The sequence below is a fragment of the Sciurus carolinensis genome, chromosome 2, assembly GCF_902686445.1.
Source record: "Sciurus carolinensis chromosome 2, mSciCar1.2, whole genome shotgun sequence".
Classification (NCBI taxonomy): domain Eukaryota; kingdom Metazoa; phylum Chordata; class Mammalia; order Rodentia; family Sciuridae; genus Sciurus; species Sciurus carolinensis.
The window spans coordinates 29,289,223-29,316,808 of record NC_062214.1 but is presented as its reverse complement, the minus strand read 5'-3'; the positions used below and the strand labels follow the sequence as shown (position 1 = coordinate 29,316,808).

The window sequence follows — 27,586 nt, the reverse complement described above, 5'->3', positions numbered from 1 at the left end:
CTCAGTATGATGCCGAGTGCTCAGCTTTTCATTTCAAGACAGGGTCTCATTTGGTTGCCCAGGCTGGTCTCAAATTTGGCAATCCTACCTCCACCTGTGGAGTTGCGGAGATTATAGGTGTATGCCACTGTGCCCAGACCCACAATTTTTTTAATTGGAACCTGAACCCAGGGGCACTTTACTAGAGCTATGTCCCCAGGCCTTTTTGACACAGGGCCTCACCAAATTGCTGAGGCTGATCTTGAACTTGTGATCCTCCTGCCTCCACCTTTGGAGTACAGACAGGATTACACCACTACACCCAGACCTGTTAACAATATTTTTTCCCCCAATACTAGGGATGGAACCAAGGGGTGCTTAACCACCAAGTCACATCCCCATCCCTTTTTATTACTTTATATTTTTTGAGACAGGGTCTCACTAAGTTGCTGAGGCTGGCTTTGAACTTGTGATCCTCCTGACTCAGCCTCCCAAGCTGCTGGAATTACAGGTGTGTGCCACTGCGCTTGGCTCCCATTGACAATTCTCGAGGCATGCTGGGGTCACTCTTACCATTTGGTGCAGGGTTTAGGGAGGGTAAGCTCATAAGTGCTTGGGTAGCCAGATGAGGGGGAAGGGGAAAGTCCTGGCAGGGGTGTCATGATATAAGAAATGGAAGACTTCAAAGAGAAGAGGGAAAGAGAACTTGAGATATCTCACCAGGAATCTTTCAAGCCTCTGCTGGCCTGCTTCTCACCCCAGTCCCACCACTGAGGTCTGCTGTGGTCTTGTCAAGGGTTCCAGAGATCACAATGCTGCTTTCTTAACTTGCTTAGTGCTTTATTGAACCAAGACCCTAACAGATGTCTCATTGGGCCTTCAAGCACAACCCTTCCCCCACCTTGAGATTCACAATCCAGAGGTTGCTCGGTCCTTGGTTTAGCTGCTTCCACATTTTTTCTCGAATATTTCCAAATGCTAAGTGTAAAGACTTTTTGTTCACACATACATTCCTGCCACAGGCTGACATGTTCACCAAAATGCTTCCAATTTATATGCACATGCGTGTGCAAGGCACCATGCATCCATGGCCATCCATCCGTCCATTCATCCATCCATCCATCTGTGACAGGACAGCAGCAAGTTCTGACCAGTCCGGCCCCAGGGTTCACAGCAGTGGGGCCTCCAGTAGGCTCCCGATTCAGTCCTTAGCCCTTTCCCCAGGGACTTCCAAGAATAACAACATCCCTTTGTGGGGCAATAAGCCAGGACAAGGGGTAAATGATGTGTGAATCTCTAACCCCAACTGGACAAGGGGAGACTACACAGTCAGTGATTGTGTCCTGAGACAGGTAAGACAAACAAATCAAGCATGCAGGTAATACTGCAACAGGAAAGAGTGAGAGCTTACGTTTACATGAGAGGTGCTTGGACAAAGGGACAGGAAAAAGAAAAGGGCAACGTGGCAGACACACCCTTGACTCCTGCAGAGAGAGGCAGGGGCAGCCCTGGCCCATCCTCATGCTCAGGTGCATGGCTGTCCTGCAGCCTCAGCTGACACACACACACACACACACATACACACACACACACACACACAAAGGAGCTTTTTTGGCCAAGAAGACAGAGAGTTAACCCAAACAGGAAGAAAAGCAAAAAGGTTCCTGCTGAACACAAAATGCTTCCTCTGAGCTGGTTTTAACCCACCAGGTTGGGCTCTTCCATGGGTGATGTTGGCACCAGGATATGGAAAATGACTGCAGTGAGACGAGGGGAATCAGGGACAGGGGCAGACAGACAGGACACCCATGCTGTCTTTCCCCTAGATAGCACCTGGGGCCTCCAGAGGGCCCATGGTACAGCAGGCACCAGGGCCTCGTGAGGCTAGGATGGTGGCAGGACGGGTGCTGGCTCCTCACTGATCTTGCAGCCGGCTACAGAGTTCCCGACGGCTCCGCTCCCCAGCCCAGCTGCGTGTCTTGAGGCGGAAGGTCCTCAGCTCGTCCTTGAAGGCCTCGTGGTTCATGGGTCGGTAGTTCTGGGGTTCACAGAAGTTCTAGGGAAGGAAAGGAGGGGTCCATCAACATGGAGGAAAGGGTAGCTTTGTGGGGGAGCCAGCCCTTCCTTCTTCTCTTAGGTCTATGACCTGACCAAGCCCTTTCCCTATAGTCTGTCACCCAGAAGCTGTGGCCACCCCCACTTATGGTACCGGGTGCTGTGGGAAGAATTCCTTGTAGCCGCCTTTGAGGATATACATCTCAGGGTAGTACAGGCTGGGGTAGTCGTTGGCCGCACGGTCTCGTTCCCTGATGAATCGGCACCTGGAGCGTCATGGTAGGGGGTGAGGGGGATCAGAGCTGGACACATGGTGGGGTCTACATAAGGGGGCTGGTTCCCTGCACCCATTCCTTTGAAGGCCTTGGGAAAGTCACAGAAATCTTTTGAGCACAGGAATGTCAGCCACTAGAGGACCAGTCTGATGGTCTTTACTGGGCAAAAAAGAGGGGGTGATGGCAGGAGGGAGGTGGTGACCTCTTTATTTTTAGAAGACCTTTGCACAGTATTCAGTAGAGAAATCTGTGGCCTAGACCAGAAAAGAGGAAGCAGGAGAGGTGATGAGTGGACACAATTCAAGAGATACATTCGGGGCTCCTGGAGCAGACTAGGCAAGGACCAGAGAGGTAAGGGGCAGATGCTGTTCATAGTGAGGGAAGGAGGTCAGCAGCTCCAGGCCATCAGATGGGGCAAGAGCCCCAGGCTTAAAGGCTGGGCTCATCCCTCTGGTCATTCCAACAGCTCCAGCACCTACAAGTCTAGACAGGAAAGGCCAAGGACAGGCAGGCACTAGCAGGATGGGCAGACAAAGCTGGGACTCACATACGGGGCCCACGCTCAGATGAGAATTCACAGTGGAAAATGAGGATGATTCTCTTGTCCAGGTTACAGGGTATGATGGGGTGCTGCAGCAGGAAAGTCTCGGCATCACGTTCCAGGGGCAAGTTCACAGCGGTCTGTCAGAGATGCTGGGGATGAGGTCACAGACCCTGCGTCTGGGAGGCAGACCCCTCCCCCTTGCTGTTCCCAGACAGGATACCCTATCTCTGCTGGGCAAGTTCCCCACCATGAGAAGGCACACATGGGCCTTCTACTGATGGAGCCTTGCAGCAGGAGGCCTGAGCCAGGTGTGGTCCTCAGGCCTCTGCCCAGTGCCCCACCTCACCTTAATGTGTCCTCCTTCATATTCGTAGGGGTATCTGCAGTCCACAATCACAAACTTCTCCACGATGTTGCTGAATTTGCCGGTCAACAGGGCTACCATCTGTAGAAGTGGTGCTAGAAGGTCAAGCTGGCAGCCAAGGGCTGGCCTTTATCCTTCTATTGGCCATTCATGTAGCCCAACCCCAGGGGAGATCACAGCCAAGAGCAGTCCAAAGACCCCTGGAAGATGACTCAACTCTGCTTACCGTTTCTGGTGAGATGTATTTGAGGTCTTGGTGTTTGCCATCCACAGTCTGTAGAAGGAAGGCCTGAAGGGAAGGGATGAAAGGAGAGAGAAAATGAAATCGGTAAGAGCAGAAGCCTGAAAAGGATGGAGCTTTGTTCCCAAGTCCAGAGGCCACACCTGCTTTGGCCTTCAAATTCAGCTCTGGTTCCCATAGCAACCAAGAGGCGCCTCCTGGGGCTGATACCCAGGGAACAACCTTCTAAGGGGAAGTGAATGAAGGAGGTAATAGAAAACATGAACTTTCTGCTTCCTGCCCTGTAGGCTCTGCTATGCCTAGGAGTGAGACACGTTAGATCAGTTTGGAAATATTTTCTAAGGCTAAGGTACAATGGTTGCCTGGACAGATCTTGGGTAAAAGGAGACCAAGAAGAGCCAGAGGGAGGAGTCTGCATGGGAACAAAGGACGCAAAGATAACAAAGGAAAAATAAAAGGGAGCCCCTGGGGAGAGAGGAGGAACAGAAGCAGCTCCAGGGGCCGGGTCCCCATGCCGCCCTGTACCTTGGAGTAATCTCCTATTAGTCCGCGGTGGTCACTGTCCAGGATGTTCTCGATCTCATCATGGCACAGGGACTTGGAGCGGAGGACACGGGCTTTCTGGAAGGCAAGGCAGAAGGATGCAGGGATCAGGGGCAAGGCTGTCTCTTCTCTCAGTGCCCTGTCTGGCTGCCATGCCCAGGACACCACCAGTTCCCTACCCTCCGCCATGAACCAGGCCGAGAGGGTGGCATCCCAGGTGATAGTGACAGCCTAGTCCCAGGAGAACGGTACTCACAGGTTCCTCAGGCTGCTGCTGCTCCTCCAGGGGGGTCACACTCCTCCTCCGCTTATTTTGGACAGGCACATCCCTGTCCTGGGGCCGCTCTAGCCTCTTGAGGATGGGTCGGATCACACTGCAGGGCATGGATGGAGAGCGGAAGAGCCGCTGGCACTTGCTGAACATGATGAGGTCCTGGCAAGGGTGGCAGGTCAGGGATCAGAACACTCAATCCCCCCAACCCCAATCCCACTGCAGGGTAGGACCTCGCCCCTGTAAGTTCTGAGGGGGCCACCCCAGAGGCACACCTGTTCCTCTTCCTTATCCAAGGTCTTGACCAATGGGGCGCTAATGAGGCTCTCCATGCCTGGGGGAACTGCATCGTCATCCTAAGATCAAATCGGAAGGACACAGTCACAACCACAGGCACAGGACAAAGCCCTCAGGCCTGAATCCTCCAACACAGCCTTCTCTGCCTCCCCCACCCCACCACTGCAAACACCAGGCCAGCAGCCCTCCTAGACCCTGCTAAGTTTCTCTACCCAGAACAGCACCCCTGACCCCCAAAGCTGTAGGGACCTACTTGCTGTTGGGGCTTGCATGGGCTGTGCATGTCCCTTCACCCTGCCCGGCTTCCCTTCCACTGTGGCACCAGTCATCTGCCCTTCTCTGATTGGCCAGAGATCAGGCTGTGACTTAGTTACCTCAAATTCTCCTTCAGACATTGAAATGAGATCATGTCTTGCTGCATGATCCCTAGATCCTTTGACACCCCTGGGGGTCAGTCCAGAGAGAAAGAGGTAGGGACTGGATGGGCTGAGACTGTTAACCTTTAAGTCACTCTCCAGGATGTCCACAAATCCATCATCTTCCTCAGTAGCCACCTCAGCAGGGGTCAGGGAGAAGCAGGATTGAGCTGAGGGGCTCAGCTCCTCTACTTCTATCTTCCGCTCAGGTGTAAGACACTGCCAGAGTGACAAACAGGCACAGCTTATTCAGGGGTGGGGACCAGAGTCAGTCCTCAGCCCCTTCCTTCTGAGGACAGATCCTCAGTGCCTAGGGGGGTCCCACACCACCCTTTCCTTCCTCAAGTTGCGTCCTAAGGGCCCTGCAAAGGGTCAGCCATCTTCATGTACCATCAGGTCAGGGGCTGAGCTTGGCCTCTGGGTAAAGGCCTCTCTGCGGCTGGCCCACTCTGCCAGAGCATGGGTAGGGCTGGGATGTGTGGGCTTCCACGGCATCTTGAAGACAAATCCATTCTGTGGGTGAGATGCGAGAGGAGGCATCACTGGATGCCAGAGAAGCACCTGGTGTGCCCTCCTCTCTCCCTGGAGTTCTCCCACTCAGGCCTTCCAGAAGCTCACATTTTCTTTGTCCTCCCCAGGATTGCTGGCAGCTCTGCCACCTGCCTCACTCTTCCTCCAGCTTTCCAGTGCTTGGGAGTTGGTGATGTTGCGTAGCACAGGGCTGTGGCCCAGCAGCCGTACCTAGGGAGCCAGGAAGGGCAGCAGGTACAGAAGGCTGCATTCCTTGGCCACCAGCCTAGACCCTATTCTCTTCTGCCCCTCCTCCAACTCCCCTGGCCTGCTCAGCCACCTGTGAAACCCCATGTTCACCAGCCAACTGGGAGGCGACCCTGAGATGCCTTTGTACGTGTATGTTTTCTGTTGGGTCTTAGAGGACACTTACCGGTAAGGACTGGAAACGTCTGATGGCAAACTGCTCACTATAGAAGGAAATGGGGACAGGTCAGGGCTGAAAGTCCCTGGGGACAGGGACTAAAGGCAGGTAGGATATCCCTCCCCTAGATCCCTTGACACTACTGGGGGCCAGCTTGTCATGGGTAGAGAGGGTCAGGAACACTTACTTTCGAATAACCCGGCTGGATGCCTGGATGGCCTGCTCAAACCTAGGAGACAGAGGATGTGACCCTCTTCCTTTACAGCCCATCACCTACCCCAGCACCAGGCCCCAAATCATAAGGCCCAAGGACCAGGGCTTAGGCCAAGGCAAAGGGAGGGGGAGGAAGAGGCCCACTGCCAGTGGGGCCCAGGTACTGGGGAGGGGGAGATGAGAGGCAGCCTGGAATTTTAAAGGCTTCCCTGAATGCAAGAGGGCCCAGAGACAAGCAGTGATGGAGACAGCTGGGGCAGGTCACAGGGTCATTGAGGCGTCACCAAGGCAACAGTCTCGCCAGCCTGCACGCAAGCCTTCCACCTGTATGCAAATCACCTAAGCAGGACCATATGGCTGCCAGGGAAGGGATCCATCCACCCTGTCATGACAGCCACGGGCATCCAGCAATATGAGTTTATTCAGGGGTGGATGCCAGCAAGGCTGGGCTCTCCTCCCCCTGTGAGGAGCTGGTCTGGCTCCTTCCAAGACAGGGGCCTGCTTTAATGGCTCCCTGGACCAGCCCCAGTTTGCCACAGCAGACCCCCTAGTGACAAATGTGCAGGGTCACATCCTTTCCTCCCTCCTATGGAATTTTCCAGGACCCAGCCTCTGTTCCACCCCTTCCTCCTGCCTTAGAAGAGGCCAGCAGGCAAGGAATTCCAACAGATGTTCCTTTTGAGGCTGAGACATAAGCTTCTGTATATAGGCCCCGCCTCCCAGCTATGTTACTGGAGACCACCTGCCACGAGGAGCTTTTGTGCATGTGTGTGTGCACATGCTCTCACACACACACCAGCTTCTTTCTGAGAAACTATAACCGTCAGAGCAGGTGCAGAGGTGGGCCCCCTGCCCCTTGGGCTGAAGTGTCAAGGGGTATCCTTGTCCCCCCAAGAAAGGGCTGTACCCAGCCAACTTGGCATCAGGCATGACCAACTTAATTGGCTTCATTCCCAATTTGCACCTGGTCCTTAGGGGTAAGACAAGAGCAACTCTGTGTTGCCACCAAAAAACAACCTGCAGTTCCCCTCCACCCCCACTCAATTCTGTTTCCTGTTTGTGAACACACCCTGCACCCCGCCCAGTGGGATCAAAAGTTAAGGGAGGAAATAGTCACTGCCCTAAACCAAAAGCCACAGTCCCCCCAGCCCAGGCTGGGGACACCCAGCTGCCCCCAGTAATGGTTGGCAGCTGCTCCATCTGTCTGGGCCTTAACAGCTGGATGGGAACAGCTGTGCTCTGGAAGGCACTACCCATGCCCCTTAACAAAGGGAAAGATATCTGCCCAGAGCAGAGCCCACCAGCTCTCTTTACTTCCTCTAGCAAAGGACTTGGTCCAGGGGTTGGCCAGAGAGTAAAGTGTCATGAAACTAGAGATTGCTGATGGGCCAAGGGCCAAATCAGTCTGCAGCCAACTGTGCTCTATTTGGCCTAAAGCACGTTAAAGTTTTGAATTAGAGGGACCATACTTTTAGGTCCCTCTACAGCCCATACAAAATGTGTATGGGGTGGGGGGAAAAGTAACATATAGGGTTGGACTGAAAAACAGGACTTGTTTAGGGGGAGCCATCCTCTGCTCCCAGGGAATGCTGTCCCTACCACCCCTGAGCCCACTCTCATCTGGTTCCCATAAGAGCAGACCCTTCCCTGAAACAGAACAGATTCCCAAGGCCTAGGAAAGTCAACCAGCCCCAGACAGATGTTGAGGGCTCTGACTACTTTCCCTGGCCTCTCCACCGAGTTTGTTAGAACTAGGATTCCCAAAGGTAAGTGGTGAGTCCTTGGTAGTAGGGATCTCCCCCCTCTCTACTTACGTCTGTTCTGCCATCTGGGGGTCCATAGGGCTGGGGGAATCCATGCAGAGACCTAAGGGGACGACAGAGCACCTTGATCTGAAAGTAGCATTTTCTGTATACTTTCCCCACAGCATCCAAGGAAAAGAAAAAGAAACCTGTTTCTATTTTAAATCTGGACACATTAAAAACAAAACAAAAACCTACACATGGTTCCCGAGGGTGACACTGTCCATCAAAAGACACAGGGCTTCACTCCTGTTTACTATGGAACCTCCTCTATGCATGTTTTTTAAGATCACAGTGCTTTCCAAACACTTTTCTTAAATTGATTTAAATTAATTTGGAAGACACAGTGGCTTTTTAGAAAAACATTCTAGACTATAAGAGAATGCTCTAAAAGACCAACTTTCAGCTGTAAGTGCCTTCCAGGTGGGGCTGTGGTTTAGAGATCTTGGCACCTGGTTTTAAATAGGTAAGATCTCACCTTGCAGAAGGCCCCACCCTCCCACCTCTCCACTGACTGGGTTGGGCGTGGTGAGCCTCACCAGAGGTGTGTCTTCCAGCTTTGTGGGCAGGGTGGGGGAGGTTGCTAGGCCCACCAGGTTGTGGGAAGGATGTTAATCTGATTGACAGGGAAGGCAAAAAGGCCCAGGCAGTTCCCCCACCCTCCTGGCACTTGGAGAACTCCCCAGGGACCCCAGGTCTCACCTGCATCAGAAAATTCAGAGGACTCAGATGACAGAGAAGATTCAGATGCCCGTCTTGACAGGGATAGGCGTGTCAGACGACTTCGAAAGGGCAGGCTCCCTAGGACACTCTTTGGGGTCTCGCTGGGGAAGGAGAAGGGACCCAAGAAAGGAGAAAGGTAAATGTAGGACTCAAGGGCTGGTAGGCCCACGTTCCCACATTCCACCACCTCTGAAGGACCCACACAGCCTCCACATTGCCCCAGGGAGTCAGGGAAGAACAGGCTCGCTAGGGAAGAACTTGTGGGAGGTAATCCCCTCAGATCTACCACTCCTTTCAGGTCAACAAAGCTCCATGTATTAATTGTCTTGTTTGGATTGACTGGTTTAGGAAAGATTCTCCCAGGTGCAGGGAGAGATGAGCCCAGGAACAAGAGCAAGGAGGCTGGGCTTGGCGCCAGCCTGGGGGTCAAAAAGGGGCAGGGTAAAGTAGCGCTAGAGAACTTTCCCGGTTCTCGGACCCGTACCCATTCAAGCACCTTTCCGGAGGAAGGGCCAAGACCTGGGTCTCTATTGCTGCTGGCAACCCAGCCTGCACCCTCCCAACGCCCTACAGGCTTGCTTAGGGAGCGGGACGCTTCTTTAATCACTAGCCCTGGGGGCAGAATGGGAGTGGGGGGTGGCAGGAAGCAGAGGGTCGAACCTTTGAGAATCAGAGCTTTGCCATCCTCAGGTTCCCCCTCCAGGCCCGGGATTCCCTGCCTGGGGCAAAATGGTGGCTATTGGGGCAGTGATTAGGGAGACAGCATGGTAGCGACACAACGAGGGAGGGGGAGGGGAAAAGAGGGTCCCATCAGGTCACCTGGAGGGTGTGAGCCACAGTCTGTCTCAGCGCCCTTGTCCCGGGCTCTAGAAGCAGGGGCAAGGGTATCTCTGCTCTGTCCGGAAGCCTCCCCACTCCCTTGTGGATTCGTCTCCCGTGCCCAGTGTCCCAGGATCCTAGCCCCGGCCTCCCATTTCTACGCCCGGCCTCCTCCGGGCGTCTTACCTGCCAAGCCCGGCGAGGTTGTGCATGGTCTGGGTCAGGGTGGTGACCGGAGAGGAAGAGGCAGCGCGCTCCGGGGACCCCAAGAGGCCTTGAGTACCCAGCCAGAGACCCGGGAGGTGGCCTGGACGCTGAGCGCCCCCACGTACTACGGCAGGATTGAGAGCCGAACTTGGCGCAGGCTCGGACTGGGGCACCTCCATCGCTGCGGGGCGGGCAGAAGGCTGGCTGCAGGGCCCGGCGCAGGACGGCCAACAGACGCACAGCACAGCTGGCCGGGACCAGGGAGGGTGCAGGCCGGGGTGGGAGTAAGGGAGGGAGGGAGGAAGAGCAACGGGACCCGGAGCGAGGGAGCCCAGGGGGAGAGGGATGCGGGGAGGGTGGGGAGGGGTGGAGGGACGCGGGACTCAAGCTGCTGCCGGGGAAGCCTCTAGTTGCAGCTGCCACCTCCACCTCCTTATATATTCGAAAAATAACAGCGGCCGCGCCGCCGGACGCCACCAATGGGGGCGCGGGTTAGAGGAGGGCGGGACCGAGGGCGGGGCCCGCCGGGTGAGCATCGCCTAGGCTGGACAAACCCAGCCCGCCCACTTTCCAGGCTTTGGGTGAGGCACAGGATTTGGGGTTTAAGGCACATCCACTCATCCCCAGCCCGGGGGCACCAGGATCCTGATCTCCAGAATTGCGCCTCTTGGGACAAGGTGTGGAGCAACACACCCCCAGAGGAAGCAACGACCTCCTAGGGTGGCATCAGAAGGACCCCCCGCCCCCCCAGCGGTGTAACATTGCGCACGATCACCGGTAGGAACCTTGAGATGCTCCACCTGGCTCCAGGAAGTTTGCCAAACACAGCTGTGCCGAGGGGCTGCGTTCCCTGTCCCATTTTAGGGACAGAGGCGTTGAGGCATGGAGAAGTTCATTAATTCTTTCAAGGTCACACGACTGGGCAAGTGGAGCCAGGATATGCTTCCTCCCAGGAGACTCTGATCCCAGCAGCCTACCTGTCCACGCAACCCTCAACGCCAAGCAGCCGCAGAGCGTAATTCGCAGACCCAGCCCTTTGCGCAGGAGGTGGGCAGGCCGTGCGGACTCGAGCGGAACTGACTCGCACTTGGGGGAGACCCCCAGGTTGGACCTGACCCAGTTTTTTCCTGGCAACTCCAGAGAAATTTCTCACAGTTGGACTAGGCATGGATTTCTTTCTTTTCTTTTTTCTTTTTGGTATTAGGGATTTAACTCTGGGGCGCTTAACCACTGACCCACATCCCCAGCCCTTTTTATTTTTTATTTTGGGGTAAAATCTCGCTATGTTGCTGAGGCTGTTTTTGAACTCGCGATCCCCCTGCCTCAGCTTCCCCAGTAGCTGGGATTACTAACGTGCGACTCAGCGCTCGGTTTAGGCCTGGATTTCTGTCGCGGGAATTTGGGGGGTGTCAGCGACCAAAGAAGTATCTCATCTCATTAATGGCTTGGCTAATTTGGTGTCAATGACACCATATTGTTTAATTGGAGTTTCTTTGATGAGGAGGGAGGCTGAATTTGTCATTAGTTTAGAATGATCATCTTCTAATTATCTAATCACCTTCCAGCCAAGCCCATTTGCCTGGAAGGAGCCGGGAGGGCTGCACCCAAAAGCTAGCTTTTGCATCCCATCCCCTCAGGGAAGAGGCGGCCCCTTGCTGGGAGCTGGGAAAGCTGCAGTTGAGTACAGTTTTACACACTTTCCCTTGCAGTCCCAACTATTTGTCCTAGGGCACTAGGTGGAGGTGACAAAAGGGAGGACCTGGTGGGGTCAGTGGGCACCAGGTGGGTCAGCAAATGTGAGAAGGAAGACCTTAGCCTCTGAGAGGAGGGACCAAGGTAGGAACTGTGACCTTTCCTTCTCAGTATTTTGCCCAGCTCCTACACTGTGCTAGGCACTATACTGCTGAGGCATTCTGGAATACCTTATTTGTGTGTGTGTGTGTGTGTGTGTGTGTGTGTAGGGGGGTTTATTTCATTTATTCGTTTAAAGTATACAATTCAATATTTTTAGTGTGTCCAGAGTTGTGCAACTATCATCACAATTTTAGATCATTTTTACCCCACAAAAAATGTCCTATTCATTTTCAGTGACTCTGTTTTGTCCAATCTCCATACCCAACCCTTCCACAAGTATAACTAACCTCTAAATGACTTCCTGTCTCTACTTTCTTTTATTATAGATTTGTTTATCCTTGGCAATACCTTTTTTCTTGTTCATTCTCCCTGGGTCTCAAGCTAGAAATCTTCAGCTCCTCTGTACAGTAAAGGCCTTAGCTCCAGGAGAAGGGGAATAGGCCACTGTGAGAACTCCCATCCCAACAACTAGCAATGAAACAGGCCCTGAGGGTTCAGTTAGAGAATCCACACAGCAGGGCTCCACCTCCCCACCACCTCCCCCACACACATCCCCACAGGGTATGTGAAGGGGAAACCTGTTGTGTGGATTCTGAAAATCCCAGGAATCCTTTGATATCCCACAGGTGGAGGCCCATACATCAGCTCTGTGTGTCTAGCTGAATCTCCTTTTGCCAATTAGATCATGGAGTATGTGCTCAATTAAAAAAACAAAAAAACAAAAAACCAGTCCATAAAAATAAGTTAAAAGAAACATTCACAACCAGCATAGTAAGGACCAAATCCAGCCACATCCTGTTCATAACACTAGAGGGTTATAGAAGGCTCCATCTTCCCAAGGAAGCAAACACCATGGGTCTTAGCACATCAAACTCTAGACTTATTCAAGAACATCTGATGTGCCCCCTGGGACCTGGGCAGAAGAGCAGGAAACATACTTCTTGGTGGTGTTGTTTTGACTTGTAATGAAAACTTTAATGCTACTAAATAAATCATTTTTAAGCTTGTCAGTTACTTTTAAGAGTGCCATACTATTTTACTCTATGATACTATTTTTTAAAAATTATTTCCACAGTTTTTAATTGGTGCATATACTTCTTCATGTTTCCATAATCCCTTCTGATTCTCCAAGTCAGCTCCCATACAGCATAACCTTTGTGGGATGCCCCCATGGTTTTTCTGTCATGGCTCATGACATGTTTAATGTTTTGTTGTTGTATGTGTATGTATATGTGCTGAAGATCAAACCTAGGGTCTCCTGCAAGCTAGGCCAGTGCTCTTCACCAAGTTACAACTCTGGCCCTTCTTTTATTTAATTAATTATTTATTTGGTACTGGGATTGAACCCAGAGGGAATTTTACCAATGAGCCACATTCCCACACCTTTATATGTATGTATGTATGTATGTATGTATTTAAATTTTTGAGAGAGGGTCTCACTAAGTTGCTTAAGGCCTTGCTAAATTACTGAGGCTGGCCTCAAACCTGTGATCCTCCTTCCTCAGCCTCCTGAGTCATTTTTATTTGTATTTTTAGACACAGTCTTGACAGTCTGGTCTCCCATTTGTGATATTCCTTCCTCAGGTTCCTGAGTTGCTGGGTTACAGGCGTGGGCCACCACACCCAGCTATGTTAAATGGTTTTCAAAAATGGTTACATGGCACCACAGATTCAGACAAAGGTGACTATTTAAATGTTACAAAAAGGCAGGGAAAAAGTCAGTTCCCCTGCAACCAATGTTTAGGACCCCTCCCCAGAGGCAGCTACTATTGTAAATTTATTACATATTCTCCTAAATATAGTCTACAGCCAATAGAAATGTAATGGCAGGCATGAATGTGAGCCCCAGTATGGAATTTAAAATTTTCCAGTAGTAACCATGTTTAAAAAAAAAAAAGGAAAATGAGAGTAGAGCATGCCTGTAATCCCAGAGGCTTGGGAGGTGGAAGTAGGAAGATCACAAATTAGAGGCCAGTCTCAGTAACTTAGAGAGGCCCTGTCTCAAAATAAAACATAAAAAGGGCCTGGGATGTAGTTTAGTAGTTGAGTTTCCTTGGGTTCAATCCCTGCTACAAAAAAAAGTAAAAAGGAACACGGGAGGTTACTTTTAGTATGTCTACATGTCAATAATTATTATATTTTATATAATATAATAAAATCCAATAGGTAGCTTTAAAATCTGGATATCTTTAAAATCCAGTATGCATGTTATACTCACAGAATATCTCAACTTGAACTTGCCACATTTCAAGGGCTCCATAGCCACATGGAGTTACTGAACAATGCAGGAATATATGCTTACAAGCATATGTATGCCTATATTTAAAAAACTACAAAAACAGCTGACTGAGGTGGCACAGGCCTGTAATACCAGTGGCTTGGAAGGCTGAGACAGGATGATCATGAGTTCAAAATCAACCTCAGCAAAAGCGAGGTGCTAAGCAACTCAGTGAGATCCTTTCTCTAAATAAAATACAAAATAGGGCTGGGGATGTGGCTCAGTGGTTAAATGCCCTGAGTTCAATTGCAGGTACCAAGAAAAAAGAAGAAAAAAAAAAAAAACTGCAAAAACAATATATGAAACATTGTTCCATACCTTTCTTTCTTCTCTTTACTTAGAGGTGGATCCATATTAGTACCATAATGACCTATGCTTACTCAAGTCCCTAATGCTGAACATTTTTAGCCTTATCCCCAGATTTTGTATTTTATTTAGAGACAGAATCTTACTGAGTTGCTTAGGGCCTCACTAAGTTGCTGAGGCTGGTTTTGAAATCGAAATCCTCCCAAACAGCTCGGATTACAGGTGTGTGCCACCACACCTGACTAGGTTATTAGCTTTGACAATGATTACAGCAAGTACAACTGTTGGTGCCTGTGTGCTGCTTATCTATAGAATAAATTCCTAAGAAGGGACTATTGGGAGGAATAGCATTTTGTATTGAAATCTCCTTTTCCCTTTTCCTGAGTCTTTTTTTTTTTTTAATTTTTAGATGTTGAGAGATCTTCATTTTATTCACTTGTTTATATGTGGTGCTGAGAATCAAACCCACATATGCTAGGCAAGTGCTCTACCACTGAGCCACAACCTCACTTATCTCCTTAAACTGAGCTATTGAAAGGACAGGAATCAGGTCATTCACCTATTCCAGTCTCCAGGCATTTTTCATAGATCCAAGACCAAGGTTGGTCACTGACCTTAATAATCCACTTCTAAGGATTTCATTTAAGGAGAGGATAAAAGCGTAGATGGAGATATATGTATTGAGTCATTGTGTTTCAATACAGAAGGTAGCTTCTCTGTATCTACAATATCTGCAGACTTTAAAGAGAAGGGGCACTTGGGAGACTGAGGCAGGAAGATTGAAGTTCAAGGCTAACCTTGGCAACTTAGTAAGACCCTAAAATAAAAACAACTGGGGATGTACTGGGTTCAATCTTCAGTACTTTGTGGTGCTGGGGATTAAACCCAGGGCCTTGTGCATGTGAGGCAGGCACTCTACCAACTGAGCTGTATCCCCAGCCCCCAAAACAGACATTTGAGCAGGGATGCCTGACATCTGATGGGCTCAATAAGCAAAATGTCAATTATTGAATGATTACATATGGGGTTCCTAGAAAATGGCATTTAAAAATATTTTGAGGTTTTATTTATTTATTTGGTACTGAGGACTAAACCTAGGGATGCTCTACCACTGAGCCACATCCCCAGCCCTTTTTATTTTTAAATTTAAGATAAGGTCTCACTAAGTTGTTTAGGGTCTCACTAAATTGCTCAAGCTAGCCTCAATTTTTTTTCCACTTTTTATTTATTTATTTAATTTTTATTAAATTTTAAAAATTTTTACAGACTGCATTTCGTATTTCAATTCATTGTACACAAATGGGGTACAACTTTTCATTTCTATGATTGTACATGATGTAGATTCACACCATTCATGTAATCATAAATATACATAGGGTAATACTGTTTGTTTCCTTCTACTATCTTTCCATCCCCCACCCTCTCTCACCCCATTTTCCTCTATATCATCCATTTTTATCTACATCATCATTCTTCTCTTCCCCCTGCCACCCCACCTGGTTATATATCGTCATCCACTTATCAGAGAAAACATTTGGTCTTTGGTTTTTTGGACTTGGCCTATTTCACTTAGCATGATATTTTCTAACTTCATCCATTTACCAGCAAATGCCATAATTTTATTCTTCTCTATGGCCGAGTAATATTCCATTGTGCATATATACCACAGTTTCTTTATCCATTCGTCAGTTAAAGGGCATCTTGGTTGGTTCCACAATCTAGCTATTGTGAACTGAGCTGCTATGAACATTGATGTGCTAGCCTCAAATTTGTGATCCTCCTGCCTCTGCCTCCTGAGTCCCTGAGGCTACAGGTATGTGTCACTGTGCCCAGCTTGGAAAATGGTATTTTGAACTTTTCCTAGTGTAAAAGAAACATGAAATTCACTTATGTTGATATTTATTAACATGAAAATATGTTTACAAAATGGGCTACAAGTAGTATACCGAATGTGTCCCATTAAAAACAATACACATGGACCAGGTGTGGTGGCATAAACCTGTAATCCCATCAATTTAAGAGGCTGAGGCAGGAGGATCACAAGTTTTGGGCCAGCCAGACCCTGTCTCAATATAAAAATAAAAAGGACTGAGGATGTAGCCCAGTAGTAGAACAATCCTAAATTTAATCCCCAGTGGGGGAAAACAACAACAAAAACAAAAAAAAACTTCTGTCCAAACATTTGAAGAGCTCCTAAAAGTGAAGAAAAGATGGGCTGGTAGTGTAGCTGTGGGAGAATATGGGCTTAGCAATGCACAAGGCGCTGGGTTTGATTCCTAGCACACACATGTACCCATATACATAAGGAAAGAAGAAAAAGAAAAGAAAGATAAACATAAGAAATACAGTCAAAGGATAGGACTAAAAAATTCACAGCTAGGTATGGTGGGGCACACCTGTAACCCCAGCAATTTGGGAAGCTGAGGTAGGAGGATGGCAATTTCAAGGCCAACCTCAGCAATTTAGCAAGGTTCTAAGCAACTTAGCAAGACCCTGTCTCAAAAATAAAAACTAAAGGGATAGGGATCCCTGGGTTAAATCCTCAGTACCAAAAAAAAAAAAAAAAAAAAAAAAAAAATTCGCAGGACTCAAATGCCAATAAACATATACATTAAAACAACAATGAGTTGTACTTTGTTCCCTTGGCTTTTAGACCACACTGGCCTGGTTTTCCCTTGTGGCTTCAGCTGCTCCTTATGCTTCTGTCGATGGGCCCTTAACCTTGGAGTACCCAGGGCACTGTCTTTGGTCTTCTTTTCTTTGCATCTACACCCATTCACTGGAACCTTCATCCAGTACCAGGTCCTCAACCTGTCTCCTAGGGTTGTTGCTCTGCCAGACTTTTTAAAGACACTGCAATGAAATTGTTTTAAGAACTCATGATTTTTATGTGTTTGGTGCTGGAGGAGGCGGTTTCATGGATTTATGTGTATAAATGCATATGTATATTCAAGACATTATTTCTATAGGTGCAAAGATGCATTTATGGCTATGTGTGTGGAAAACTCCAGGCCGTGAAACACTGAGATGTTATCAGTGTTTATCTACAGATTGTGGGGTTACTAGAACTTTTTAAATGTCATTAGCACCACCAAATAGATTTACAATTGTCGTGTTGTCTATACAAATAATCAAAGTGTGTAACAATAGGTTACGTGTGTTAGTGTTCATCCACACTTAGAACTATATACAACTCTTAGAAAAGCATTGTTCGCAATGACACTTACCAATATGGTAAAATTATTATCACTTGATTCTAGATAAAACAGTATGAGATGCCACATATACGGTCACATAGCCTGATGCATTTTATACAATGCATTTTAAAACAAACAAAAAACCTGTGCCTAGAGAAAAGACTGGAAGGAAATGTATCAAAATGTTACCTGCGCATCTCTCCAGGTGCTGGTGTGAAAAGCGATTATTTAGCTTCAGGTATTTTTCAGTTTCCGAAAAAAAATGTGGGTCATTTTTACCCTAAACCTAAGGCGGCGAGGGGAGTTATTTTGCTTTTATACAGCAAATCGCTCTCCACCCAGAGCAGTGGCGGCGCTGCGCGTCCCCGCCCGTCCGGTTACCCGCGGGTCACCCGGAGGCCCGAGCACTGGCGGGTCCCGCAGGCCGCAGCGCCCCCGGTGGCAGGTCCGGGGTGGCGGGAAGGGGGTGGGCGCCGAGGACCGGGAGGCGGCGCCGGGCGTCCCCGCGCTTCCCGCGAGATCCCGCTCCGCCCGCTCCGCCCCGATCGCCGCGCTCCCAGATCCCCGCGCCGCGGCACTTCCTGCCTTCTGCGCCCGCGCCTCCCACTCTCACCCGTGCCCGTCGCCTGCCGCCAGCCGCCCGGCGCCGCCCCAGGAGGTGCCCCCGGCCCGGCCGGGTCACCGCCCCGCCCGCCGCCCCGCGAGCCGCTTTGTCTCGGGCGGGGCGCGCGGGAGAGGCCGCCAGGTGCCCCCCGCCGCGGGCCCGGGCCCCCCGCCCCGGGGCGGCGGCGGCGGTGCCGGGCCCCGGGGCGGGGGGCGCGCCGGGATGGGCCCCAAGCGGCGGCAGCTGACGTTCCGGGAGAAGTCGCGGATCATCCAGGAGGTGGAGGAGAACCCGGACCTGCGCAAGGGCGAGATCGCTCGGCGCTTCAACATCCCGCCGTCCACGCTGAGCACCATCCTGAAGAACAAGCGCGCCATCCTGGCGTCGGAGCGCAAGTACGGTGTGGCCTCCACCTGCCGCAAGACCAACAAGCTGTCCCCCTACGACAAGCTCGAGGGATTGCTCATAGCGTGGTTCCAGCAGATCCGCGCCGCTGGCCTGCCGGTCAAGGGCATCATCCTCAAGGAGAAGGCTCTGCGTATAGCCGAGGAGCTGGGCATGGACGATTTCACCGCCTCCAACGGCTGGCTGGACCGCTTCCGCCGGCGCCATGGTGTGGTGTCCTGCAGCGGCGTGGCCCGGGCCCGGGGACGAAACAGTGCTCCCCGGACCCCAGCAGCACCTGCCAGCCCGGCTGCGGTGCCCTCGGAGGGGAGTGGTGGGAGTACGCCCGGCTGGCGCGCCCGGGAGGAGCAACCGCCGTCGGTGGCCGAGGGATACGCCTCCCAGGACGTGTTCAGCGCCACTGAGACCAGTCTTTGGTACGACTTTCTGCCCGACCAGGCGGCGGGGCTGTGCGGAAGCGATGGAAGGGCGCGCCAAGCCACCCAGCGCTTAAGCGTCTTGCTGTGCGCCAACGCCGATGGCAGCGAAAAGCTGCCCCCTTTGGTGGCCGGCAAATCAGCTAAGCCTCGTGCGGGACAAGGTGGCCTGCCCTGCGACTACACCGCCAACTCTAAGGGTGGTGTCACCACCCAGGCCCTGGCCAAGTACTTGAAAGCCCTGGACACCCGAATGGCTGCAGAGTCTCGCCGGGTCCTGCTGCTGGCTGGCCGCTTGGCTGCCCAGTCCCTGGACACCTCAGGCCTGAGGCACGTGCAGCTGGCCTTCTTCCCTCCGGGCACTGTGCATCCCTTGGAGCGGGGAGTGGTCCAACAGGTGAAAGGCCACTACCGCCAGGCTATGCTGCTCAAGGCCATGGCTGCCCTAGAGGGCCAGGATCGCTCAGGCCTGCAGCTGGGCCTCATGGAGGCCTTGCACTTTGTCGCTGCAGCGTGGCAGGCGGTGGAGCCTTCGGACATAGCCACCTGCTTTCGGGAGGCTGGCTTTGGAGGTGGCCCTAATGCCACCATCACCACTTCCCTCAAGAGTGAGGGAGAAGAGGAGGAGGAGGAGGAGGAGGAAGAAGAAGAAGAGGAGGAAGAAGAAGAGGAGGAGGGTGAAGGGGAAGAGGAGGAGGAGGAGGAGGAAGAAGAAGGGGAGGAGGAGGAGGAAGGAGGGGAAGGAGAGGAGTTGGGGGAGGAAGAGGAGGTGGAGGAGGAGGGTGATGTTGATGACAGTGATGAAGAAGAGGAGGAAGAGGAGGAAAGCTCTTCCGAGGGCTTGGAGGCCGAGGACTGGGCCCAGGGAGTAGTGGAGGCCGGAGGCAGCTTCGGGGGTTACAGTACCCAGGAGGAGGCCCAGTGCCCTACCCTCCATTTCCTGGAAGGTGGGGAAGACTCTGAGTCAGACAGTGAGGAAGAGGAGGAAGATGAGGATGAGGATGAGGAGGATGAAGACGACGAAGATGATGATGAGGATAGTGATGAGGTGCCTGTACCCAGCTTTGGGGAGGCCATGGCTTACTTTGCCATGGTTAAGAGGTACCTGACCTCCTTCCCCATTGATGACCGTGTGCAGAGCCACATCCTCCACTTGGAACATGATCTGGTCCATGTGACTAGGAAGAATCACGCCAGGCAGGCGGGAGTTCGGGGTCTTGGACATCAAAGCTGAGCCCCTGGGCATAGCCATGCGCCTGACCCAGAAGGGCAGTACCCGCCCTAGGGCAGAGAACTCTGTGCAACCACTGTGGATGGAGCCAGAGGGGGGAGCCCCAGGGCCTTTAGTAATGTTTCCCTGGCCCTGCCATAGGCCCAGGGACTGAGGTCTGCCTCACTGCCTGCTATTGCCTCTTTCTCAGAATCCTTTCCTCCCCATTTGCCCCTGGGCTGGGGGACCAGGTGGGGTGAGTGGGGAGCTGTCCGGTGCTACCACACCGTGCCATCAGTGGACTAGACCATAGTGGCAGCCAGGGATGAGCCCTGGAAGCTCCCGGCCGGAGAGTGCCTCTCCCCCTGCCGTCCACACCAGGTCTTCGGTGGGGGGGACCTCAAAGCCATTCTGGGAAGGGCTCCAGAGGAAGGTCCAGCCTGGGTCCCCACAAGGCTGGCAGCCCCACCCCCACCCCTGGGCCGCCTCAAGAAGCACAGTCTAACTCATGGCAGGCTCCTGAGCCTGCCTCTGCCTGCTTTCCACCTCCCTAATCCCTTCCTTTGGCCCAGTCCTTATGACTTTGGCCCTTGGTTTTCTTTTCAGATTGGGGGTTTCCAAGAGGCCCTTCAGGGGAGTGACACTGGGTACCTCCCTTGTGGGCAGCTGCAGGCCCTGTGCCTCTCATCCCTCTCTGGCAGGGCCCCATCCTGGGCAGAGGGGCCTGGGGCTGGGCCCAGAGTCCAGCCATCCAGCTGCTCCTTTCCCAGTTTGAATTCAATAAATCTGTCCACTCCCCTTTTGTGGGGGTGAACGTTTTAACAGCCAAGGGTGCATCCTTCATGGTCTGGGCTTGCGTCTGTCTTGGGGGACACATCCTTTCCCTGTTCCCTTTGGTCCTTGCTCTGGTGGGACATTAGAAGCAAGGGTTGAGAGGGTGGCCCTGATTGGGTTGAGGAGCAGCAGGAGCGGTCAACGTCCATGTCTTAAGTGTTAAAGAGGCTTGGGGAAGAAGAGGTGATCAGTGTACCTCTCTAGGGGTAGATTTGAGGAAGCCTATACTTGCACTGGTTTGGGGATAGAGAGAAGCTCTTGATTACTTGACTGGGGACAGGAAGGGGGGGAGCAACAGGCAACAGTCTGTTGGGCCAAATCAGGCAATATGCACTTGACAGCTAGGCCCACCAAGGCTGATTAAAGAAGATTCTTGCAAGAGTTTGGGCCAGGATAGAAAGATTGTTGGGACAGCTCTTGTGGGTCAAGTCAGAGTTTGGAGGGGCATACGGGGAACACTTTGATTTGCCTTTGGTGCCTTAAAAGAGATGTTTCATTTTGGTTTTCGAGGCCTTGCTATGTTGTCCAGGCTGCTCTCAAACTCCTGGCTCAAATGATCCTCCTGCCTACTCTCCTGAGTAGTCAGGACTATAGGCATGTTGGGGGCACCTGGTTAAGAGGGAGCCCTTTAGGCCTTTCATTGATTGCCCTCTGCAAACCTAGTGGCCACCCTTGCAGACAGTGGCAGAAGGAAGGTGAAGTTGCTAGGAACAGATTGCACCACCAAGAAGCTGATGCGGTGCCCTCCAGGGACTCCCCTGTCCAAAGGGGAGGACAGGCTCTTTGCTGTCCTACCCCTTCTGCTTTCAGGACCTAGCCCTTTTCTCCATAACCCTCCCTCATTGAGGCCCTCAGGCCCCAGAGGTTCCAGCCAGGGGAGGGCCTAAGCCTGAGCAGGGCAGGCAGCTCTGGGGCTCAAACCGGTTTTCCTACCCTGCCTGGGACTGGCACATCACCTCTAGGGTTCCCTCCCCACCCCTCACCACCCCTTTCCACCAAGTTCCTCTTCACCCCACCCTGGAATGTTGGGTGGGGGCTATCCAGGTTGTCTTTTGTCCTTTGCCTGCCTTGGGTGTGGTTCCTTCCAGAAAGGCAAGGCCACTATGCATCACTTTAAAACAAGAAGGTGGGGTGACTTCCGCTTTTGGCCTTCTGCACTTCTGACACTCCCCTCCAGGCTTTGAAGGCTTTGAAACAAAGTGACAACCAAAAGGACTTGGGATTTTCCCTTGGCATCACTCCCATTCCTGTATCTGGAGGAGGAGACCACGGAGCCAAAATCAAGCCTAACCTACCCCCCGGGGTGTGCTCTGGAGTAAGAAGGAACAGTGGTCTTCTCCCCAAGTGTCCCTGGCCAACTCAGGTCCCTCACCTCAAGTAGCAACAGGCAAATCACTTCCAGCTGTTTTCTGCCAACAAGAACACCTCTTGCTGGAAACTGAGATGATCTCATTAAAAATCACACTGCTAATGCTAATAGTGCCTTACAGTGTGCCAGGTTCTAAACACTTTGCAAAGCCCCTACAAGATAGGAATAAAACGCGGGCTGGGGAGATAGCTCAGCTGGTAGAGTGCTTGCCTTGTGAGCATAAGGCCCTGAGTTCGATCCCCAGTACCACCAAAAAAAAAGATAGGAATAAAACCATGACAAACAGGCCTAGAGAGGTTTGGTAATGTACCCAAAGCCACACTTGTGTTAGAAGCAAACTTTCTCCCCAGGCTGACCCTAGAAGTACACCTTTACTGCTACTCTGTACCCATTCATTAATGAGGGATCCATCTTCCTAACTCTTGTAGGGCTGTATTATTTTGAAATGGAGCTGTTTACTAAAATCAGTTGCTAATCCATGGTTGAATAGCTCTTTGAAGAGAGATGAGGAATGCAGATAGATGTAGCTCTTGCTTCTGTACCTATAACCAAATCCCATTACCCCCAATTATCATACAAATATAGGTCTTTTGTAAATATTAACATCTTTCCATTTTGTAAGTTCTTTCCTACTACCCCATTAGGACAAGTAGGTGAGAACTGTCCCCATTTCACAATGGAAGGAAATACAGTGATGGAATTAAATGACCTGCTCAAGGTACTGACCTTGAACTCTGGTTCTTTCCCTGGGAGTTTTGGTTACATATTAAATGCCCCACTAGGACACTGGTGGGATGAGGAAGTGACGATGGCCCTTTGAGTAGAGAACTTTGGGAGGGAACCAGCAAGGAAGCACTCACACAGAAGCCAATCGCACAGCTCAGATGGGTAGCAGATTATTAACAATGTACTCTCAAATAGAACTGACTATTATTATGGGGATGCTTCCTTCATTTAGGATTACAGCCAAAGGGCACAGAAGAAGGCTCCCAGCCCTGGAGATACTGCTGCAAGGGTTCTGGGAGCTACTCAGCTTTGGCAGATCCCAGAGTGGGTCAGCAGGTGGCGTGGGTGTAGAGGTGATACTTTTTTTGGAGCTGGAGCCTAGGAAAGGGTGATGGTGGGGGGAGAACTACAACTCCCAGAAGCCCTTGCTCCCAGGCGAGGCGGCAATGGTTGCCATGGTTTCAGAAAACAATATGGCTGCTCCCAGATGGGACATGAGTCTTCGAGTTAGGGAGGTAGAGGCAGGTCTGGAAGCCCGCAGTGACGTTTGAGGGGTCGTGAGGTTGGGTCTGGACCCTGCACGATTGGGACGGCTTGACCTTGCCGAGAGCCCCAATGGCGAGCAGTGTGGATGAGGAAGCCCTGCACCAGCTGTACCTGTGGGTAGACAACATCCCTCTGTCCAGGCCCAAGAGAAATCTCTCCCGGGACTTCAGTGATGGAGGTGTGCACTCCTGTGTGTTTCTACTTATTCTGTATGTACATGTGTAAGGGGTCTGTGTGCATACTATATTTTTGGTGTTGGGTGAGTGTGGATGTGTGTATATGGGTGAGATCTACCTCATGGGACTTCAATTGTGGAAGGGTGCGCTTGTGTGTGCGTTTTCTATTTGTATCCATGTGTGAACAATGTGTGTCCATGTGTATGTCCATTTGTTCTATCTGGTGTGCATGTAATGTGTGTGTGTGTGTGTGTGTGTGTGTGTGTGTGACTCCCTCCAGGGACTTTAATCACTAAGATGTGTATCTATGTATGTATTTGTGTAGTGTATGTGTTTCCATGTGATTATGTAGGTTTCTATTTCAGTAATGTCTTCTGGGATTTCAGTGATGGAGTATGCTTTTCTGTAAGTGTATATTTGAGGAGGTCATGTACATATGTGTCTCTGTACTTACATGTGTGTTCTACATGTGCACCTAGGTGTATCTGACTTGTATTTTTGTTGTTGTTGTTTGTTTTTGTTTTGTACCAGGGATTGAACCCAGAGGCACTTAACCACTGAGCCACATTCCCAGCCCTTTTTAATATTTTATTTAGAGACAGGGTCTTGCTGGTTGCTTAGGGTCTTGCTGAGGCTGGTTTTGAACTTGTGATCCTCCTGCCTCAGCCTTCTGAGCCACTGGGATTAGAGGCATGTGCCACCACACCCAGCTGGCTTGTGTTTTTGTCCTGCATGTCTACACATTCTGTGCTATGTGTATATCTGTGTGGGATCTTATCACATGTCTCTGCTTGTGTGAGTCTGTGATTCTCTCTGGAACTTTGGTGTTGGAGTACATGTGTCCATGTGAATTCCTAGGGTAAGTTCCCTTATTCCTGAAGGGCTCTCTTAGAGACTTATTCTGTTTTCCTATGCCCTGAGTTAACGGGGAAGGAATGCAGTTGAATCTTAAGTCTGACTGCTGATCTTTGTCTCTTCTTTGTCTCCCTCCCTATCATCCTTCCCCTTTCTGCATCTTCCTCCCCGCTGGGTTCTATCACTCTGTTGCTTTTCCTACCCAATCCTTCTCTTCTCCCATCCCCTGTCCCTTATTTATCCTCCCACCTTCCATGTCTGCTTTCATGGTTACTCCCTCAGTCCTGGTTGCAGAGGTCATCAAATTTTATTTCCCAAAGATGGTGGAGATGCACAATTATGTACCTGCCAACTCTCTCCAGCAGAAACTCAGCAACTGGGGTCACCTGAACAGGTAATAGAATACTTGGGTGCTGCAGTGGAACTCTTCAGTCCCTACTGAGTTCCCAGGAAGGCTGCCCCAGCCTCTTCATCTCCTATGGGATTTGTTGTTGTTGTTGTTATTGTTTATGATCTCTGAGCTTTTAATTTCTTAAGAGGCATGTTGTCCTCCTGTGGTCTTAACTGTCCAAGCTGAGACTGTTTTGATGGTAGTGTGGTGAGGGCCAACACGACAGAATCTATCTGGTAATAAAATCAAGGGACTTTTCTGTTGGGAAGGAGACAAAGAACCTCGATGACACCCAGTTGGTGGCAGTGGGGGCAGGGCTCAGATGGCAAACCCTTCCACTCCCCCCGGGGCTGCACACTCAGGACTAAGACAACTGTGCCCCCTCCCTTCTTCCCCACTACTTTCACTTTATTCCCCACAGGACCCAGTCCGCCACCCCTATGTCTGTCCTGTAGGAAGGTGCTGAATAAGCTGAACTTTTCGGTACCAGACGATGTGATGCGCAAGATCGCACAGTGTGCCCCTGGTGTGGTGGAGTTGGTGCTCATCCCGCTGAAGCAGCGCCTGGAGGAGCGGCAGAAACGCAGAAAGCAGGGTGCCGGCTCCTTACAGGTGGCTCCCGTTTGGAACCTCTCCAGATGCTTTGTGGCGGGGAGGTTCCCAGGCAGGGAAAAGCATGAGTGTGGGGGAGGGGTGCCTGGCTAAGAGAACTTGATTTGGGGGACTGCAGAAGGGACAAGGGGCTTCTTGGGATATGAGTGAACCGAGACTCACAGTGGACCACCGGGGTTCTTTCAGGAGCTGCCTCCCGCCAATGGCAGTGGCTACTTGGATGTGGGTAAGGTGGCCTTTCTGCCTCTTCCCCTCAGGAGGAGCTTTCTTCCTATCCTTTCTATGGCTTGCAGAATCGGAGGAGAAACAGAATAGGGCTCCAGCAATGTCACTCTCCATTTGCCTTGTCCCAGATTTGTCCCAGAAGGCCCGAGGGGAAGGTGCACCAGAACCCCAAGGGGGAGAGCAGCTCAGGTAAAGAAGCTGGGAGCAGCGTGATCTCAACAGGCAGACAAACTCCCCACACGGGCTGGGAGGTCGGAAGGCAGTGATTTGGTCTGGGAAGGTGGGGAGGCGGAAAAGGGGAGAAGGGGAATAGTGAACGCCCTGCCGAGGACACTAGAAGGGTGACGGTGGAGCCCGAAGTCCAGGCCTCCGCTAAGATGCTTCCTATCCCAGGGCGGGGCGGCTGCCAGCGTCCCGGCCTCCCGGGTATAGCCAGGCGCTCCAGGGCGACCCAAGCTTCGTCCTCCAGATCGCTGAAAAAGAGCAGGAGCTGTTGGCCTCGCAAGAGACGGTGCAGGTGAAGGCGCATTGGGAAGGCTCGGCGGGTGGGGGGCCTTGGGGCCTGCAGAGGCAGGAACAGGTCAGCCAGCGGCCAGGTTTGACTTCTGCGCGGCGTCGCCCAGGTCCTGCAGATGAAGGTGAGGCGCCTGGAGCATCTGCTTCAGCTCAAGAACGTGCGCATCGAGGACCTCTCCCGGAGGCTCCAGCAGGCGGAGCGCAAGCAGCGGTGAGCGGCGCCTGGCGCCGGGACGTCCCAGTACCGGTCAGAGCCCAGACGTCGCGACCCACCCACCCAACACCAGACGCAAGATTGGGAGGGCGGAGCCAGCTGCTCGGCCCTGGTGCCTTTCTCCTAGGGGATGGGAGTGAGAATAGGGGCGTTAGGACCGGAGCCCTCGGAACCGAAGTCCACGACTGAGCCGCCTCCTTACACTCCACCCGGGCCAGGAGAATGGATCGCTTTCCAGAGCCCAGAAGCTACGTGCGGAGACCCAGCGTGCCCACCAAAGCAGTGCCCGTCACCTGGGGTCCTGCCTTGGAACCCCAGGCGCTGGGTCCTAGGAGGAGGTCCCTTGACTCAGTCCACACTCCCAGAGTCAGGTCACCGCCCAGCTCTAAGGATAGTGATGTCTTCATACAGACTAGTTCTCCATGCCCTCAGACACACGGGAAGTTGCCCCCGGAAACCGAGTGGCTCCCAAGCCCCTCCTGGGTGCTCACCTGGGACCCATCTCGAGGCTGGCGACCGCAGCAGCTAGAAAGGAAGGTGTGAGGGGTGGGACCAGCCAGGAATAGGGGACAAATCCATGGGTGCCTATAGCAATCTCCCTCCCAGCCCACTGGGTACTGTCGGGTGTGCCTGGGGTGTGTCTGTGACAGGGCAACCCTCATTAAAGGTGGTGGTGTGCTTTCTTTCCTGTGCCTGTTTTCTCTTTCTGCCTGGATCCCTGAAGACAGCAAATCCTGCCCGCCTTGTCCTCCACCCTGCCACCTTCCCAGTCCCCTTCAGTGAAAGAACCTTAAAACCTGGAATGGGTCTCATCTTGTGGGTGATGGGCCCCATGTACCCACTGCTTGGTATATTGATGATATCACCAGGGTCAGGTTTTGTGAACTATAACAGCCTGACTTCTAATCGTGGCTTAGATGGACCCCCAAACCTGCCTTCACAGTGTCCTGCAACTTTGTCCAAACCCAACCATAAACCCAGACCTCAAATCTCCCCATCGGTGGCCACACCCTTGCCCTCAACCCTGCCCACAGACTGACCCTTAACTTGACTTTCTATATGACTCCTGACTGTGCCCACATACTGCTCAAGTTCTATGGACTGAGGCTAATTTTACTCCCAACACTGACCAAGACACCAGGGCCTTGGTATGACCTTAACTCTGATGA

General features: G+C 51.7%; 3 protein-coding genes across 6 annotated transcripts; 2 read left to right on the top strand and 1 right to left on the bottom strand.

Annotated features, from left to right (window-relative positions):
* Nucleotides 1-777: 777 nt before the first annotated feature.
* On the bottom strand, nt 778-10,134 carry Cdc25b (cell division cycle 25B). 2 transcript variants are annotated; one of them, XM_047538525.1, is made up of 16 exons: nt 9,663-10,131; nt 8,637-8,758; nt 7,947-7,998; nt 6,107-6,148; nt 5,929-5,965; nt 5,604-5,726; nt 5,376-5,498; nt 5,070-5,204; nt 4,548-4,628; nt 4,258-4,434; nt 3,984-4,079; nt 3,444-3,506; nt 3,200-3,298; nt 2,857-2,990; nt 2,189-2,300; nt 779-2,035 (listed from the first exon to the last, which is right to left on the bottom strand). In XM_047538525.1, the coding sequence occupies exons 1-16, from the start codon at nt 9,860-9,862 to the stop codon at nt 1,895-1,897; spliced, it is 1,737 nt and encodes a 578-aa protein (XP_047394481.1). In that variant the 5' UTR covers nt 9,863-10,131; the 3' UTR covers nt 779-1,894. The 2 variants fall into 2 exon arrangements, with proteins under 2 accessions (XP_047394482.1, XP_047394481.1); XM_047538526.1 differs by lacking the exon at nt 6,107-6,148 and having other exon boundaries at nt 778-2,035; nt 9,663-10,134.
* A 7,718-nt stretch (nt 10,135-17,852) lies between these two features.
* Cenpb (centromere protein B) lies at nt 17,853-20,782 on the top strand. Its single transcript, XM_047538523.1, has one exon. The coding sequence runs from the start codon at nt 18,145-18,147 to the stop codon at nt 19,975-19,977; it is 1,833 nt and encodes a 610-aa protein (XP_047394479.1). The 5' UTR covers nt 17,853-18,144; the 3' UTR covers nt 19,978-20,782.
* Nucleotides 20,783-20,924: 142 nt separating this feature from the next.
* Spef1 (sperm flagellar 1) lies at nt 20,925-27,089 on the top strand. Of its 3 annotated transcripts, XM_047538528.1 has the most exons (7): nt 20,925-23,606; nt 24,742-24,853; nt 25,306-25,462; nt 25,649-25,688; nt 25,816-25,876; nt 26,081-26,204; nt 26,311-27,089. In XM_047538528.1, the coding sequence occupies exons 1-7, from the start codon at nt 23,498-23,500 to the stop codon at nt 26,416-26,418; spliced, it is 711 nt and encodes a 236-aa protein (XP_047394484.1). In that variant the 5' UTR covers nt 20,925-23,497; the 3' UTR covers nt 26,419-27,089. The 3 variants fall into 3 exon arrangements, with proteins under 3 accessions (XP_047394484.1, XP_047394486.1, XP_047394485.1); XM_047538530.1 differs by lacking the exon at nt 25,649-25,688 and having other exon boundaries at nt 25,756-25,876; XM_047538529.1 differs by lacking the exon at nt 25,649-25,688 and having other exon boundaries at nt 25,720-25,876.
* Nucleotides 27,090-27,586: the final 497 nt, after the last annotated feature.